This window comes from Crotalus tigris, unplaced genomic scaffold (assembly GCF_016545835.1).
Source record: "Crotalus tigris isolate CLP2741 ecotype Arizona unplaced genomic scaffold, ASM1654583v1 scf7180000018565.659758, whole genome shotgun sequence".
NCBI classification, from domain to species: domain Eukaryota; kingdom Metazoa; phylum Chordata; class Lepidosauria; order Squamata; family Viperidae; genus Crotalus; species Crotalus tigris.
Genome location: NW_024097078.1, coordinates 503,313 through 521,558, shown reverse-complemented (window position 1 = coordinate 521,558; position 18,246 = coordinate 503,313). Strand labels below are relative to the sequence as shown.

At 40.9% G+C, this 18,246-nt stretch overlaps 1 protein-coding gene across 5 annotated transcripts in view; it reads left to right on the top strand.

Annotated features, from left to right (window-relative positions):
* The window catches only part of DNAH7 (dynein axonemal heavy chain 7), a 160,283-nt gene that overhangs the window by 70,609 nt on the left and 71,428 nt on the right, over nt 1-18,246 (top strand). For 4 of the 5 annotated variants that reach the window (XM_039354619.1, XM_039354617.1, XM_039354616.1 and 1 more), the window contains exons 23-33: nt 3,186-3,295; nt 3,828-3,996; nt 4,842-4,944; nt 5,027-5,154; nt 6,693-6,905; nt 7,971-8,069; nt 9,043-9,291; nt 10,213-10,362; nt 11,733-11,915; nt 14,015-14,191; nt 16,008-16,139. In XM_039354619.1, coding sequence (XP_039210553.1) covers nt 3,186-3,295; nt 3,828-3,996; nt 4,842-4,944; nt 5,027-5,154; nt 6,693-6,905; nt 7,971-8,069; nt 9,043-9,291; nt 10,213-10,362; nt 11,733-11,915; nt 14,015-14,191; nt 16,008-16,139 — 1,713 coding nt within the window. The remainder of the gene's footprint in view (nt 1-3,185; nt 3,296-3,827; nt 3,997-4,841; nt 4,945-5,026; nt 5,155-6,692; nt 6,906-7,970; nt 8,070-9,042; nt 9,292-10,212; nt 10,363-11,732; nt 11,916-14,014; nt 14,192-16,007; nt 16,140-18,246) is intronic. The other variant, XM_039354618.1, reaches the window with a different exon arrangement.

Below are 18,246 nucleotides of genomic sequence, written 5' to 3'. Positions count from 1 at the left end.
AGCCATGAGCGAGTTCCCTTTTCTGTCTCGTTGCTTAAAGCTTTTTTTTTTAAATGACTGCTCGTTCAGAACTCCTCGGGGCTTGTTTGCACGAGCTTGTGGCAGATCAGTAAATAAAGAGGTGGGGGAGCCAAACCGTCCAAGGCGTTTGCACCCTGAACATGTGGACGCTGCTTTCATGACTTGCCACCACCCTCCCTCTCTTCCTGCCCTGCTCAGGCAACGTGCTGCTGCTGCTGCTGGCTGAGCTGAGCTGAGCTGAGCTGAGCTGCGGTGCCAAGCCGATCCCCACACTTGGTTGCCCAACCGTGCTCCGCCCCCAGCCACCCTCCGCGCCGCGCCGGAGCCTCCCCTGCGCTGCCCGGCCCACCTCCCTCACCGTCGGAAGGCATCTGTGTGTGTCTCCAGACCTGGAGACTACCATTCCCCAGCAGCCCTAAAAAGCACTGTGGAAGAGTGGGGAATGCTGGGAGTTGCAATTCATCACCATCTGGAAAAACATGACTCTCAAAAGATCCTTCCTTCCTTCCTTCCTTCCATCCATCCATCCATCCATCCATCCATCCATCCATCCATCTCCTTCCCTTCCCCTTCAATCTCTCCTTCCTTCCTTCCTTCCTTCCTTCCTTCCTTCCCCTTCAATCTCCTTCCTTCTCCATCTCCTTCCTTTCCCCTTCAATCTTCCTTCCTACCTTCCTTCCTTCCTTCCTTCCTTCCTTCCTTCTCCATCTCCATCTCCATCCCTTCCCCTTCAATCTCTCTTTCCTTCCTTCCTTCCTTCCCCCTTCAATCTCCTTCCTTCTCCATCTCCTTCCTTTCCCCTTCAATCTTCCCTCCTTCTTTCCATCTCCATCTCCATCCCTTCCCCTTCAATCTCTCTCTCCTTCCTTCCTTCCTTCCTTCCCCTTCAATTTCCTTCCTTCTCCATCTCCTTCCTTTCCCCTTCAATCTTCCTTCCTTCCTTCCTTCCTTCCTTCCTTCCTTCCTTCCTTCCTTCCTTCCTTCCTTCCCCTTCAATCTCCTTCCTTCTCCATCTCCTTCCTTTCCCCTTCAATCTTCCTTCCTCCTTCCTTCCTTCCATCTCCATCTCCATCCCTTCCCCTTCAATCTCTCTCTCCTTCCTTCCTTCCTTCCTTCCTTCCTTCCCCTTCAATCTCCTTCCTTCTCCATCTCCTTCCTTTCCCCTTCAATCTTCCCTCCTTCTTTCCATCTCCATCTCCATCCCTTCCCCTTCAATCTCTCTCTCCTTCCTTCCTTCTCCTTCAATCTCCTTCCTTCTCCATCTCCTTCCTTTCCCCTTCAATCTTCCTTCCTTCCTTCCTTCCTTCCTTCCTTCCTTCCTTCCTTCCTTCCTTCCTTCCTTCCTTCCTTCTCCATCTCCATCCCTTCCCCTTCAATCTCTCTCTCCTTCCTTCCTTCCCCTTCAATTTCCTTCCTTCTCCATCTCCTTCCTTTCCCCTTCAATCTTCCCTCCTTATTTCCATTTCCATCTCCATCCCTTCCCCTTCAATCTCTCTCTCCTTCCTTCCTTCCTTCCCCTTCAATTTCCTTCCTTCTCCATCTCCTTCCTTTCCCCTTCAATCTTCCTTCCTTCCTTCCTTCCTTCCTTCCTTCCTTCCTTCCTTCCTTCCTTCCTTCCTTCCATCTCCATCTCCATCTCCATCTCCATCTCCATCCCTTCCCCTTCAATCTCTCTCTCCTTCCTTCCTTCCCCTTCAATCTCCTTCCTTCTCCATCTCCTTCCTTTCCCCTTCAATCTTCCCTCCTTCTTTCGATCTCCATCTCCATCCCTTCCCCTTCAATCTCTCTCTCTCTCCTTCCTTCCTTCCTTCCTTCCCCTTCAATCTCCTTCCTTCTCCATCTCCTTCCTTTCCCCTTCAATCTTCCCTCCTTATTTCCATTTCCATCTCCATCCCTTCCCCTTCAATCTCTCTCTCCTTCCTTCCTTCCTTCCCCTTCAATCTCCTTCCTTCTCCATCTCCTTACTTTCCCCTTCAACCTTCCTTCCTTCCTTCCTTCCTTCCTTCCTTCCTTCCTTCCTTCCTTCCTTCCTTCCATCTCCATCTCCATCTCCATCTCCATCTCCATCCCTTCCCTTTCAATCTCTCTCTCCTTCCTTCCTTCCCCTTCAATCTCCTTCCTTCTCCATCTCCTTCCTTTCCCCTTCAATCTTCCCTCCTTATTTCCATTTCCATCTCCATCCCTTCCCCTTCAATCTCTCTCTCCTTCCTTCCTTCCTTCCCCTTCAATCTCCTTCCTTCTCCATCTCCTTCCTTTCCCCTTCAATCTTCCTTCCTTCCTTCCTTCCATCTCCATCTCCATCTCCATCCCTTCCCCTTCAATCTCTCTCTCCTTCCTTCCTTCCCCTTCAATCTCCTTCCTTCTCCATCTCCTTCCTTTCCCCTTCAATCTTCCTTCCTTCCTTTCCCCTTCAATCTTCCTTCCTTCCTTCCCCTTCCCTCCCTCCCAACATTTTTTGAGCAAGGAAGAGTAAGTTTTTCCAGTGAGCATTGCTATATTGTTTTTGTGATTAATCACTATGCTTTAATTATGTTCAATTCGTAACAATGAAAATACATCCCGCATATCAGATATTTACATTACGATTCATAACAGTAGCAAAATTACAGTTATGAAGTAGCAACAAAAATAATTTTATGATTGGGGGTTTCAATATGAGGAACTGTATTAAAGGGTCGCGGCATTAGGAAGGTTGAGAACCACTGGTCTAGATATTTCTTTCTAACTTCTGACCAGTAGGATAATTCAAACCAAATCAAACCAAACACTCCCAAACCCTTCCCCCAAAGTCCTGCTCCAAATTTGGAGAAGCCACCCAAAAAGAGATTGAAGTTGAGAAAGCACCAGATCTGATTCAGATGGCCCTGAGAGTACAGATAAATCCCCAAATGGTGACAATGACTCTCAGGGAGCTAATGATGAACCTTCAGAGAGCTAATGATCAGACGATTGCAAAGAATATAAATTTTTCCATTCCCCACCACTCAGTCAGAACCAAAGAAGCTTCAAGGAAAAAAAACCCCAAGAAAGTCCAGTTACCTTTTGAAAAGCAGCTTTGGGACATGTAAAATTGTTTCTAATATTAGGTGTACTGCAAGCCTACTTATTCTTTATTTCTATCTATCTTAAGTCTTTTTATATGTATATTTCATATCTTCCATTAGGAAGGGCATCTAGAAACAAAGATGATAAATGCTGATTTACGGTATGGATATGAATATCTTGGCAATACTCCAAGATTGGTTATTACTCCACTTACAGATAGATGCTACAGGTAACTCTCTTTATAAGTTAAAAGAATTAATATAATAGAAATAATGTAATAGAGTTATTGGCCTTGAACATTGTCCCAATGAATTTAAAAATGGCTGCATGTTTTCCTTATTTGTTTCCTTAAATATAATTATGGACATTCTGAATAGCAGTTATGTTCAGATTTTAATTTCACAGGGGTAAGAGTTAATATTAAAAAGTGAAATACTAAAATATATTTCTGTTCCAGAAGAAAGCCAAGCTACTTTTATGAGTCTCTGACAGGTCCGGCATTGATGTTTCTGCACTTTCCAAAGCACCCCTTTCTAAGTGGTTCTGAAGCATTTTACAGTTCTAATACATTGCATTTCTTCCTCCAGTTTTTGCAACAACAATTCTGTGTGACAGGATGTCCTTACAGATAGGTGGTCAGTGAGCTTCCATAAAGATGGAGTGAGAAAGGTGGAAACAGAAAGAACTGTGGTGAATGAGACGTTAGATGTAGGAGTTGCCATTGTTCTCCATAGCAATTTTTCTTCTTTCTGTCTTTTCAGGACTTTGTTTGGTGCTCTTCACCTTCATCTTGGGGGTGCCCCAGAAGGGCCTGCTGGAACTGGAAAAACTGAAACAACGAAGGATTTAGCAAAGGCTGTTGCCAAGCAATGCGTGGTTTTCAATTGTTCTGATGGATTGGATTATCTTGCTCTGGGGAAATTCTTCAAGGTGGGAATGAAAGAATACAATTGAAGATGTAATGCTGAGAATCAAAACGTGCATATCAAAGTGCTTGAACAAAAACTTAGGCAATCCAGCTTACTTATTTATTTTTATTTATTTATTGGATTTATATGCCATCCACCTCAAGGCGATTAGGTATACTTTGCTTTACACGGGACAGGGTTCTATAGAAGATTATGAGATTCCTGTGTGACTCCAAGGAACTCATGTGCTGCAGAGTATTAGGCTATGGGCATGCAGAAATACTACACACTCATTTACTTGTATAAGACCATACAACGTCACAGACACAAATGTAACACACATTCATGCTCACAAATATGTACATAAGCATGCACATACATTCCGTACAGGATTGTTAGGTATGGAAAAGGTTTCAGCTTCATTTCCTTCCTCTCTGTGTTCCTATCCTGAGTCTTGTTTCTCTTCTTTTCATGAAATGAAGGAAAAGGCATACTCATAAGTGTGACAGAGAGGGAAAGAAGTCTCCTCCTCTTTTTTCCAAGCATTGATCTGTTAGGAAAGTTTGTATTTTAAGCTTTGGGGGTTCTCTCTATCTTTGGGGGTTCTCTCTATCTTACCAACCAACCAAACAACCAACTCATCAACAGTTGCCCTTGAGATGAGCATTGATCACTGATCCCTACCTTTTGCACCCAGCTATTAACAACTGACCAACAGAGAGTAATACATGTAGTTCTGGGCTATGAAAAAAGTGAAAGGCATTCTGAAGGCTAGATTGAATGATAGAGATAATTTCTGCTCCCACAGCTGTTTGGTTTTCCAATAGGTATTAGCATATTGTTCACCTTCGATTTTTTTCTTTTTAGGGTTTGCTTTCATGTGGAGCCTGGGCTTGTTTTGATGAATTTAACAGAATTGATTTGGAAGTATTGTCTGTCGTGGCCCAACAAATTCTTACAATCCAAAGAGGTAAAACACATCCTGGCTAGATTTTAAGATAAAATCTATTTCAGCCATGTTTTAAGTGCTGCTTCTTTCTCTTGATTCCCAGGTATCAATGCTGGCGCTGACATTTTGATATTTGAAGGGACTGAACTCAAGCTTAACCCAACATGTGCTGTCTTCATTACTATGAATCCTGGCTATGCTGGACGCTCTGAACTTCCAGACAATCTTAAGGTATTGTGACTACATTTACCAAAAAGTAATTCTTATGGACCTCTTTGGAGGAATACATAGGATTCTACAGTATGAATATTTCTTGTCATTAAAAAAATCCTTTCTAAAAATTAATGATAATATTGAGAATAATGATTGATGAGAGAAAACTTCATCAAATACATTATACAATAATCATATTACATTAATTTGGTTTAAGCTTAATTAAATTTAGTGTAATAACAGCCTTGGAACCTGCCCTCTCATGTCTTGGAGTGTGCTATCAGCATGTCATTCAAAGAGCAAAAAGGACTTTTATCTCAAGAAAAAGTTGAACATTTCAAGATTAGACAGACCATTAATTGATCTATAAGATCAATTCTTTCATTGGTGTAAATGTATATACTTAGTGTTCCAGTTAAAACCTTGTGCCTATCTTAATTTATTGACTGACAATGATACATGTCACTTACGTTTTGGTGTTGTGTGGATTTTTCCTTTTGCTTATTTCCCTTGTCGATTTTTTCCTCTCTCTCTCTGTCTCTCTGTCTCTCTGTCTCTGTCTGTCTGTCTGTCTCTCTCTCTCTCTCCCTCCCTCCCTCTCTCCCTCCCCTCCCCTCCCCTCTCTGTCTCTGTCTTTGTCTCTGTCTGTCTCTGTCTCTTACACACACAGGCACACAGACAAACACACAAAACGTGAAGTGGATCGGGCTGAGAGAAAGTCACTCAAGTGGCTACTATAAAGGGCTAGAACACCTGATCTCCAAAATTCCACTCCATCATCTTCACAACACCAAACTGGCTCTTCATAAAGATTTCCCATTCTTACCTAATAAAGACTTTCATATAATATATGTTAAATTTTTGTTAGGGCTGTGCACCCTTTGAAATTTAGAAGAAATGCTTCAACACGTGGAGCAGTACAGCATCTGTTTTCTGTTTACTAAAGCAGGCAGGTTTCTTTAATAACTTAAATGATTGTGTGCCATCAAGTTGATGGTTACTCTAGGAGATTCCAAGAGGAAGATTTTCTCCACGATAATCTGTCCCCTGTCTGGTACCTCAGGTCTTCCAGTGGTGCACCTGCTCTACCTTGCTGCTGGTTACCCTCTTTTTCTCTTTCCTGCTCATTTGTGCCCAAGTGAGAAATTTGGGTTGATTTTGATGATCTGTTATGCACTTTTAAAAGCAGCTACATATTTTTTTTTTTCCAATTTGTGTGGCTAGAGCGACAAAGAAGTACCCTGCTTACACTTGCATGAAATGTGAAGTAGTTCTCCGAAATCAGTTTTGTAGCATGCAGAGTCTGTCTTTTATCCCTTTTTGTATGTATTGTTAGAATACAAAGAAGGGATGTGGGGGAAAACGTGCTGCCTGTGAAAATGTATGCATATAATATATCATTGTATGATACTCGCTGCTTTTCCTTCTCCAGGGAGCCAGTTGTCATCCTGATAATGAAATTTAGTTTAACTTCACTGTTTGAGAAGCTATTAACAGGCTATAAACATCACTATTCAGACTGTGCAGTTACCTGTCTATTAATGTGTGTTTAATAGGCTTTGTTTCGGACTGTTGCTATGATGGTACCTGATTATGCCATGATTGCTGAAATTGTCCTGTATTCCTGTGGATTTGTGACTGCACGGCCACTCTCTGTGAAAATTGTAGCTACCTATCGCCTGTGTTCAGAGCAGTTGTCTTCACAGCACCACTACGATTATGGGATGAGAGCAGTAAAATCAGTGCTCACGGCAGCTGGTAATCTGAAGGTAGCATTTGATGTCCTTTCTCTGTGGTCTTGTTAGAATTCTACCTTTTGGTATTTTGTTAGGTATAAATCTTTGTTTATCTTTTGAGCTATGTTGAATGAAATATAATTTCTTTCAGGACTTATCCTGCAGCTCCAAGAAAGCAAACACTTTCTATTTGGGTATGCACAATTGGCATTGCAAAAAGACATTGAAATTATATTCTCTCATAATTCAAAAATTATAAAAAGTTCATTAAACAGTGGCCAGCTTCCAAAATCTTTGTCAGCTTAATAAAGTTGGGAATGCACTTTTAGGCCAACCGTTCCTCTTTTGCTTGCTTTCCCTTGCCCATAAACTTTAGCACATGAATAATGTTTAAAAGTTAAAAAAAAAAATTAGAATAACAACAATAATAGTAAAAACTAGAATCTCTTCTTAAGTATTTCTATTGAAAGTTTTCATAAATACGAGTGACTAAATGTTCACATATAATAACAAAATGTTGATTGTATGCCATAATTACTTTATCCCATGTTTCTTTTATACAAAAGTTCAATCATAATACACTGAGCATCACTGTGCCCAAGTAAACTTTGGGATTTACTGCCATGGTAACTGTATATCTCCTCTATTTGCATGAAACTTCCAGTTAAATGTCAGTTGTGTGTGAAGAAAAATATCGTATATGATCAATCCATTATGACTAATGGAAGAGCTTTGGCGAGATATATGGTCAATCTGACAACCTTTACAAAATGCACATCCAGTGCTCTGGTCTTGACCCAATTTAATCATGCCTTTGAATGCCAAAAAAATCAGACATTCATGAAGAGTTTCAAGCCACAAGTCATATTAATAATGTGTTGTCACCGGAATCTTAAATACAAATCTCATATGACAACCTAATAGCATCTGATGAGTTATGAAGATGCCTTAAAAATTGCTGTTAACTCTATCTTGTCCTCGATCACTGTAAAAACATATCCAAAGGCAACAATTCAAATGTGAAAAACATAGGCATATGAAGGTGGTCTGAATTAAGATAAAGTGATTACTCTGAAACTAATGCTGTGTTTTATACAGTTGAAATATCCAGAAGAAAATGAAGAGATTTTGTTGCTTAGATCCATTATAGATGTCAATTTGCCTAAGTTCTTATCCCATGATCTCCCACTTTTTGAGGTGAGGAATCTTTTTAATCTAATGTGAATTAAAGAAATAAATGATGCAGAGATTATATACTAAGTTTATATTCTCAGATCTCTTTTATGTGCAATGTTATTACTCTTGTTGGGCTCTAGATTTGTTTATAAATGCTAGAGAATTAGTAGATACATAAAACTATGTTTACATTAGAGTATGAAGTTCTAGAAAGGGCTTGGGAAAAAAATGCTCCATTTTTCTTTTATTCCCTTTGCCTTCACACAAAGTCCTTTCTTTTCTTCTTCTGGCATCCTTACTTCTTGCATATAATTCTGCCACTCTTGCCACTGATATAAAATTTGCCACATAGGTAGAGATTGATCTTAAAATGGTCATCAAGCATATCCTATACCTAAATTTCTTCAGTTATTTATTAAAAACCTTAAGTGTGAAGAGGAAATGGGAGCTTTGCAGTCCTCTGCTCCCAGGCTCTGTGTGTCTGATGGAAATGTAAAACCACACTTGTGCAATGCCTGCAAAGAGGCTGAACAACATTAAACAATGGGGGAAAATCCTAAATTTCCACCAAAAATACTTACCCATCCATGTGGATGGAATGACTTCATCCATTGTCTTACCTGCTACAACCTGCATTCTTCCACCAAATATTGGATGGTCCTTGACTATCCAAAGGTGATTCCCCATATTAAACTATAGTTCAACTGTGCATTGTTGTGTAAATTACAATTGATCTGGTTCTACAAGTTGCCATAGCTGAAACTATGCACCATACTAAAACAATAAGGAACCATGTTGTATCTATTATATGAACTAGTCCCCAATAAAAGGGCATATTGTACCAAAGTGCTGACTGAGGATTCTGGTGGATATTTTCAGAGACAGCCTATATTGCTTGGAGAAAACATTTTGACAACAGTCAGATCATACAACTGGACTGGAAGGGTATTTTGGACATCTTTAAATGCATTCCTTTATTGTTTATGTTTGGCAGGGCATCACTTCAGATTTGTTTCCTGGTGTGAAGTTGCCGAAGCCAGATTATAATGACATCCTGGAAGCGATCAAGACAAACTGTGAGGAAATGGACTTGCAAATGACCAACTTCTTTGCAGAGAAAATCTTACAGATATTTGAAATGATGATTGTGCGCCATGGCTTTATGATCGTTGGAGAACCCTTTGGTGGAAAGACCTCTGCCTATCGTGTTTTGGCAGCTGCACTGGGGGACCTGTGTGAAAAAGTAAATCTATTTGCTTTTGTGAAAGATCATGTCGTAAAAAACAAAGGTTATGCCTCTGTTCAAAATATTAAGAAGCACGGTCTTTATTTAATTTGAATAATTTATTTAACTAATTATTAATAATTGCTATTATTAAATTAAAACAAATTCCACTTAAATCCAGTGGGGTTCAACTTCCTGAGAAGGATGCTTTTGATTACAAACTCAAAACGTGTTTGAATTTTTAACATTAAATATTTTAAAACTGGACCGTTATAATTTAGTGATTGTAACCTAACAAGAACAGAATAGGCAGAATTCTACAAATATTTAGTGAATGAGCTCCAATCCCATACAGTACTTTCCTTATCTGTTCATTAACAGTACAGATGGAATCCACACTCCCCTCACAAACAGAGCTACTGTCTTCCCCTTGGACCCTGAAATAACATCTTTTCTTACTATTAATGAGACATGTCACCTTGTAGAATTTATAGCATACATCAGTTTCTTCTCCTCTCCTCTTTATTCTGACCTTTTCTACCCTGAGGTGATTATTCTTGGCAACAAACTTCCTACAGCTGACTGTATTCATTTAAACAACTATAGGTGACCTGAAAGCAGCTATTGGCAGAAAAAAAAAAAAAAGCGATCATGAAATTCAAATCCTTTGATTAGTTAAGTCCAAACTTTCAACATCACCTCATGCCTTACTAACCCCTTGAAGAATACCTGAGGAATTTGGACGATTTCTACTTGTTTGGAGAACATTCTATTTTTATCAAGAAATGGTTGCTATGCGTTTTGGAGCATGACTCCAACTGCCTTTTCTCTCCTTTTGTTGCTGATGACCAAGAAAAGACTAATTTGTCTATATATCATTAGACTGATGAGATAAGTGTGATGTCCATGTGTGAAATGCAGTTTATTTTGTGTGCTCAGGGGCTCATGGAGGAAAATAAGGTTCAGATCACTGTTATCAATCCCAAAGCTATAACCATGGGGCAGCTCTATGGACAGTTTGATCCAGTCTCCCATGAATGGTCTGATGGTATCCTTGCTGTCAGTTTTCGAGCATTTGCTTCTTCATCTGTAAGTAGATCCTCAGAATTAAATGTTTTCTGGTTTATCATATGAAAAAAAAGAAAAATCATGCCAAAGATGGGAAAAAGCCCTGAATCATTGATTTTATCTTAGCCAGGCAGTCTGTATTTGATTTTTAATTATCATCTTTTAAGGAAGGATAGCTAAAAAAATCTGAATTGATGAATCATATTAATTTATAACTAATAGTTGTGAATACATAGTAGATTCTTTATATTTTCTCATGTGTCCTGCAAAAAGCAGGAGATGGAATAGCTGCTTTAAGAAGGACTGATCCAATGGACTGATCCTTCCTGCTTGTCTGTTGTTTTCTTAACAAATTCCTAGGGGTATATCTTATAAAAAAAAGAATAAAACATAACTAAAACAATAAAGCATCCATGACAGAAATAATCAATACCATTATTAATTGAAATGATACTTTATTAAGTACAGGAGGTGGTTGCTTAAGTACAGCCACAGGGACTGCTGGGATAGCTGTCGCTAAGCAATGTGGTTGTAAAGCCCAATGTCACGTGACCAGGTAGTTTAGCAGTTGTAATCCCAGCAGTCCCACTGCTGTCCCCATTAAGAGAGTTGATAAGTGGGAACCTCATGTCACTATGACTTGCAACTTCCCTGCTGGCTTCCAAGAAGCAAATCAATGGAAAGCCAGCAAGAAGTTGGAACAAGCCTTTTTTTAAGCAGCTTGTAAGCAGGACAAGGGATGTGCGCTGTGGGTAGGCAGGTGAGAGCTATGGAGTGCAAGTGGGTGCTATAGACAGGTGCAAGTGCAGAAAGGCAGGCACTATGGACAGGTGCAAGTAAAGATACGTGGGCACAAGGGCAGACGATGGGTGCTATGGAGTGTGGGTGCACAGGCAGATGTTGTGAGCAGGCAGGAGTCTGGGCTGGTGGGTGCTATGGCCAGGTGCAGGCGGCTACTCTGGGTGGACATGAGTATGGACAGGTGGTTGGGCACTACAGAGTATGGGTAGGACTGTGGGCAGGCAGGCCCTATGGCGTACGAGAACCCTATGCTACCTAATGAGAAAAAGTGGCAGGAATAGCAGCAACTTGTGAGAGCAACTTGGGACTTCCTGCTGATTTTCCCATAGACTTTGCTTGTGGGTAGCTGGTGGGAAAGTTTTAAATGGCAATCATGTGACCACAAGAAGTTGCAACCGTCGTAAGTGTGAGCCAGTTGTCAAATACCTGAATTGTAACTGCAGGGTTATTTTGACAGCCACAGCTATGAGGATCAGTCATAACTCCCCACTTTCAGTGCCATTGCTGTAACTTCAAATGATCGCTGAACAAATGGTTGCTAAGTGAAGACTGCTTGTAAAGTAATACCAAAATATTTTTTTTCAACTCAGACACCAGATAGAAAATGGCTTATTTTTGATGGACCAGTGGATGCTGTATGGATTGAGAATATGAATACTGTGCTAGACGATAACAAGAAACTCTGTTTGATGAGTGGTGAGATCATCCAGATGTCACAGCAAATGAGCCTTGTTTTTGAACCGATGGATTTAGAAGTTGCTTCTCCTGCTACCGTAAGCTGACAGATTAACAGATGATCTCTTGCTACTTGAATGATTATCAGTCATCTTGGAAAAAAGGAAATTGAATTAGACCTCAAGAAGTATGGTTTATCAACCCAATTTTTAAAATTTCATTTCAGGTCTGAGGGAGCAAATCTGGAACTGAAATAACATGTCCTTGATTTTGATCTTCAGAAAAACTGAACTAGGGGGCCTCAGGATCTGAGGGTTTTGTTCTGGATAGGGTTGCACTATCTCAGACAGTCTCGGTGCACAGTCTGGGGTATTTCCTAGACTCGTGACTCCTGATCAAGAACAGGTGGTAGTTATGGCTAGGAGAACCTGGGCACAATTTTGTGTTGAGCCCCATTATGCCTTTTCCTATACCATGAGCCCTAAGCTTAGTCACTCAAGCTCTAGTCATCTTCCAGTTAGATGACTGCAACATTCTCTTCATGGGCCTACCCCTGAAGAATATTCAGAAGCTACAACTGGTGCAGAATGCACGGACAGTTCTGGAGGTCCCTTGGGTAGCACATGTGACACTTCTGTTACATAAGCTGCATGGGCTGGCAGTTTGCTTCTGTGCCAAATTCAAGGCATTGGTCATTACATTTAAAGCCCTTTATGAGTCTTAGGTATCTGAGGAACCATCTCACCCTGATGGAGCTAACTTGTCCCATTTGTTCCAGTGGAAAAGGCCTACTTCAGATCCCGTCAGCCAAAGAATTTTGATTGGTGGGATCCAGGAGAAGAGTCTTTTCTGTTGTGTCTTCCATCAGAGGTGAGGCCCATCCCCACACTCCCCGCCTTCCAGAACAGCCTAAAAACTTGGCTCTGCTTTATTGGGAATGGCTGACAGGATACAGAAGGTCTTTACTCCCAGACCAACCGATCCATCATTTTGGTTTTTAACTTTTAATTTTTCTATTCAATTTTTCTCATTTTAATTTTTGTTTTGGCACTTTAAAACTTTTTATTATATCGTAAATCATTCAGAGTTGTTGTATCAATGAAATGGACAGCATATACCAGTGATGGCGAACCTTTTAGAGATTGAGTGCCCCAAAACTGCCCCTCCCACCCCTTCCCCACCCCTGCCCCGCCCCCACCCCCCTCCACAGCCCACCCCCCTCCATGGCCCACTACAGATTGCCCACGTGGCCCAGCAGTGCCATGACGGCCACGCCTTCCACCCATGCCCCGCAGCATCATCTATTTGTGATGGGGCGCACGGGCAGAGTCTTGTCCCCACTGCCATATCCTTGGCTGCCCTGTTCCAGGCAGGCTGTACTTGAGGGTGACTCTCCTCCAGGGGGGCTGCTGGTGTGGAGGGGGCATCGGGGGGGGGAGGGCTGGGGTGATGGCATGTGTGCCCGCAGAGAGGGCTCTGAGTGCTGCCTCTGGCAGTTGTGCCATAGGTTCGCCATCACTGGCATATACTGTAATTTAACAAACAAATAAATAACACACTATCAGGGAAGCAGGATTGAAGGCCCCTTTTTAAAAATATCTTGCGATTTCTATAAAGTGTCTTCCTGGCAAGATTTAATATCTTGCCTGTGTTGTTAGGGATGAGACATTTCAATACGCAAGGTTTGGGGCTGAACTTGCCTCTGCCATTTGGGAGACATTGAATCTGTCATACATGTTGTTTTACACTGTCCTTTTTGGGTGAGTGCTTAAATGTAATAATTTCCCTCATATTTAAATTGTTCTTGCAGATCTGATGAAGAAAAAGAGCTACAGTATTCTTTTTGGCTGATGTTAGAAAAATAACCAAACCCCCATATCATACTATCTCTTTTCACACTCTTTTACTTTCACTTAGTCTGCGATCTGATTAAAAATTAGACATCATTTTGTGTAATAGGTAAATTAAGCCAAACTTTCTTTGTTGGCATTAATTAAATGCATTTGCCACCCATTTCATCATCAAGCTACTCTGGGCCGCTTACAATGAGATAAAAACACCAACACTATCAATAAATTTCATTGCAAAAAAGAACCCTGATAATTTCAGCAGCTAAAGAATGACATTGTATTCTTTCCAGTATCTAATGAAATACCTACATGTTTTTATTATATGAAGGTGTTCTCTCTCCCTGTAGGTGTCTAGGTGTGGAATGGTCTACATGGAGCCTCATATGCTAGGCTGGAGACCTTTGATGTTGTCTTGGTTACATCTAATGCCCCCTACAGTCACCACTTTGCATAAAGAATTTATAACAGGCTTATTTGATAGAATCATCCCACTTTCTGTTGAATTTGTTAGAAAATGTACAAAGGTATGGTAAGGTGATATTTATTTACTATTAAATATATTATTAATAATACATTAAAAAGTCTGTTTACACATGAGACACGAATGGTGTATTCACTGCTATTAATAGTGATTCTGGAACAAAAATACTTGTGTACGTATATGTGTGTGTTAGTCTTTAGGACATAAATGTGTGAGTTCATTTTATTGTTTGTTTACATAAAATAAAAACATGTTTTTGTTTCAGTATGGAACTCAAGGCAGGATCCATGGGGAATTCTGAGATGGTCTCTCATTTGGACATTGTCCAGACCATCATTTGTTTCAGTATAATAGATAACTTCACTCAAATTGATATAAAATGTTTTTTTTCCTGAAAATGTGGATATTGAAGTGTTTGTTTAGCTACTTATGTGCTATATCTTAAAACATATTTGTGGCAATTTATCTATTAATGGAAATGGAATGAAGATTTTAGCATTTGTTCTGCAACTGCATAAATTAGTCCCTATTTTACAGTTGGATTTGGTAATTATTATTTCAAGGATATCACATTGGTTGCAAAATTTGTTCTTCGCATACCTGTTATTACAATTTTATTTCTTATCCAAAGTTCTAAGTGAAGAGTCTCCAGAAACCAATGTTTTGTTATTTTGCTCTCTGTGGCCACGTTGTTAAAGCTGCATTATTGTCTAAAGCAAAATTTATTTTATTTATTTATTTATTAAGATTTATAGACCGCCCCACTCTCGCAGGACTCCGGGCGGCTAACAATAAAAACACAATATAACTTAACAAGACAAACAATACAGTAACATTCATCCAGGGATCAGATTTTATAAACCCCAGGCCTGCCGGAAAAGCCAGGTCTTAAGCAGCTTGCGGAAAACCAACAGGGTGGGAGCGGTCCTAATCTCCGGGGGGAGCTGGTTCCAAGACGTGGGCACCATCACAAAGAAAGCCCTCCCCCGAGGCCCCGCCAAATGGCATTGCTTGGCCGACGGGACCTGAAGGAGGCCCAGCCTGTGGGATCTAACTGGACGAAGGGAACTATGAGGTAGTAGGCGGTCTCGCAAATAGCCTGGCCCTGAGCCATATAGGGCTTTAAAGGTAATAACCAGCACCTTGAATTGGACCCGGAGACCAATAGGCAACCAGTGCAGCTCGCGGAGGATAGGTGTAACGTGGGTGTACCGAGGAACACCCGCTATCACTCGTGCGGCTGCAGTCTGGACCAACTGTAGTCTCCGAATACTTTTCAAGGGTAGCCCCATGTAGAGCGCGTTGCAGTAGTCCAGGCGTGAGGTGACAAGGGCATGAGTGACTGTAAGGAGAGCCTCCCGGTCCAGGTAGGGTCGCAACTGGTGCAACAGACGAACTTGTGCAAAGATCCTCCCAGCCACAGCCGTCAAATGATGTTCCAATTTCAGCTGTGGATCAAGGAGGACACCCAAGTTGTGAACCCGCTCCGAAGGGGGTATATTTTCCCCAGCTAGAGTCAACACTGGACAGTTAACATGATCCTTGGGAGGCAACATCCAAAGCCACTCGGTCTTGTCAAGATTGAGCCTGAGTCTGTTAACCCCCATCCAGACCCTCACGGCTTCAAGGCAACGGCCCATCACATCAGCCGCTTCACTGAGAGAGCTCGGGGAAGAGATATATAGCTGGGTATCATCAGCATACTGATGAAACCTCACTCCGTGCTGTCTGATGATCTCACCCAGCGGCTTCATGTAAATGTTAAATAGGAGGGGGGAGAGGAAAATTAGTTAAACTTTTTCCTAAATCAGTAATAGGAGAATGGTGTTCAATTAAAGTCACTTGTTTTGTTTTTCTAGGAACTTTCTCCAACATCAGACACAAACCTGGTTCGGTCTTTAATGAATCTCATGGACTGCATGATGGATGAGTTTCACAATGAAGCAAAACTTAAAACTATTTCTGACCGCGAAATATTTTCATGGCTTGAGGTGGGCCAGATCTTTTAAATACACTGAATAGTTTGAGTGAAATTTTCTGAACTTTTCAGAGATGAGAAAAACAAAGAGGCCAGGATAAGCATGACCCTGTGATGTTTAAAACCATTTTATTTTTGGGTCATCTTGAAATTAAAGCCTTGGTTCATACGGTAGCCAAATCAGGTACAGTGTAATAAATAGAAATTTTACCCTGTTGATAGGTTTATAATAAAAACTAAAATTTGAATATAAGAGTCAAAGAATAATTCTGGATCATACCCAACGTGGAACACATATATTTCACTATGATCACCACCTATGGAGTGTTGAAGGAGATGAAGGTATAGGTAGTCCTCATTCACTGACTGCAATTGAGACTAGCAACTCCCTCACTAAGCATTATGGTTGCAATGTTGAAACATTGGGCGACCACGCCAAATGTATATAATGTCAGTTCTGGCTGCTTGTTAAATGAATCACTGTGGTCATTAAGTTTGATGTCACATGAGCATGACTTGCAACTTCATACCGGCTCTCCCATTGAATTTTGCTTGTTGGAAGCTGGCTGGGAAGGTTGCAAATGGCTATTGTGTGCCTGCAGGACAACGTGACCATTGTAAATGTGTGTGCCCCTGGTCAAATGCCTGAATCACAATCACTTCCCCATGGGAATGCTGCAGTGGTCATAACTGCAAGGACCAATCCTAAGTTTAATTTTTCAGCGCTGTCGTCAGTTTGAGCAGTCACTGAATCAGCTGGTAAGCAAGGACTACCTGCACACATTTTTTTCCCCATTGCAAACAGTGTTTTGCAATATGTATGTTTTGCCCATCCTGGAGATGACACTGAGACTTAAACACTGATAGCCCTGTCTCTGAATTTATCTTATAGCTTTTTAAAGCCATTCAGGTTAGTGGACATCACATCTTGTAGTAATGAATTCCACAGGTTAATTATGTGGTACAGTAGATGATGATATACTTTCTTTTTTTCTGTTTAATTCTTTCAGCTAGTTTTTGGGCCGTTGGTTCTGGTGTTCTGAAAGATGAAGGAGAACTTCCTTCTGTACACTTTCTCCATGCTGTGCATTACTTTAAACATCTTGGTCGTGCTTCCTCCTTTGCCTTTTATCTATGCTAAAGAGTCCGAGATGTCCTAGCCTTTTTTTAAAAAAAGTGGTATAGGCATCTGAGCATGTGAGCTGTTCGCTTCTGCATCATTTCCAGCCTTGATATAACCTTTCTGTAGTGCAGTGTTTCTCAACCTTGACAATTTTAAGGCATGTGGACTTCAACTCCCAGAATTCCACAGCCAGCAACGCTGGCTGTGGAATTCTGGGAGTTGAAGTCCACATGCCTTAAAATTGTCAAGGTTGAGAAACACTGCTGTAGTGTGACAAACAGATCTTCACATAGATAGCAGCCCAAGGAGAAAACATATGGGTTTTGCCTTGGGAATGAAAGAAATGTAATGTACATGCCAGGCAAGTCTTTCTGGGGAATGCTGTACTGACAGAAATACCAATGAATAAAAAAATTGTGCAATTTCAGTTTCTATCCAATAATATTTGGCTCTAGGCTAATTACATCCATTGGAACAGATTTTCAGTTCCCTTGCAAGTTCTGCTGCAGGATGGATTATTTAACGATATTCTCCAGTCCCATTTTTTTCCTGCTATCAACAGTTCAACGTTTGAAATTTGATGGTGGATTTGAAAAATAATAAGCCCAATTCTGTTAGGCTTAGTACAGCCATTTTACTGACTTTCCTACGATCCCCCCCAACTCCCTAGAAAAGTATCTGAAAATATTATTTGACACCTGTCAATGATTTCTGCCCCAGCTCTCAAATCTGGATTACAAGATTTGCAGGTTGGAGGTGGCTTCCATGGGAGGAGGGGGATGGAAAGATATGTGGCATGAATTAAAGTTTAATAATTGCTGGTTGCTGTCAGCCTGTAATGTTGCATGCATGTATCAACTATACCACTCTGAATGACATACATAGACTGACTTCTGAGCTTATTTATTTTGGGTTTGCATGTTCCCCCCCCCCCGTACAACTGTTGACTACTTGGCTGAGTTCTGTACATTTGTTAAAACAGTAAGCTTGAAACCTG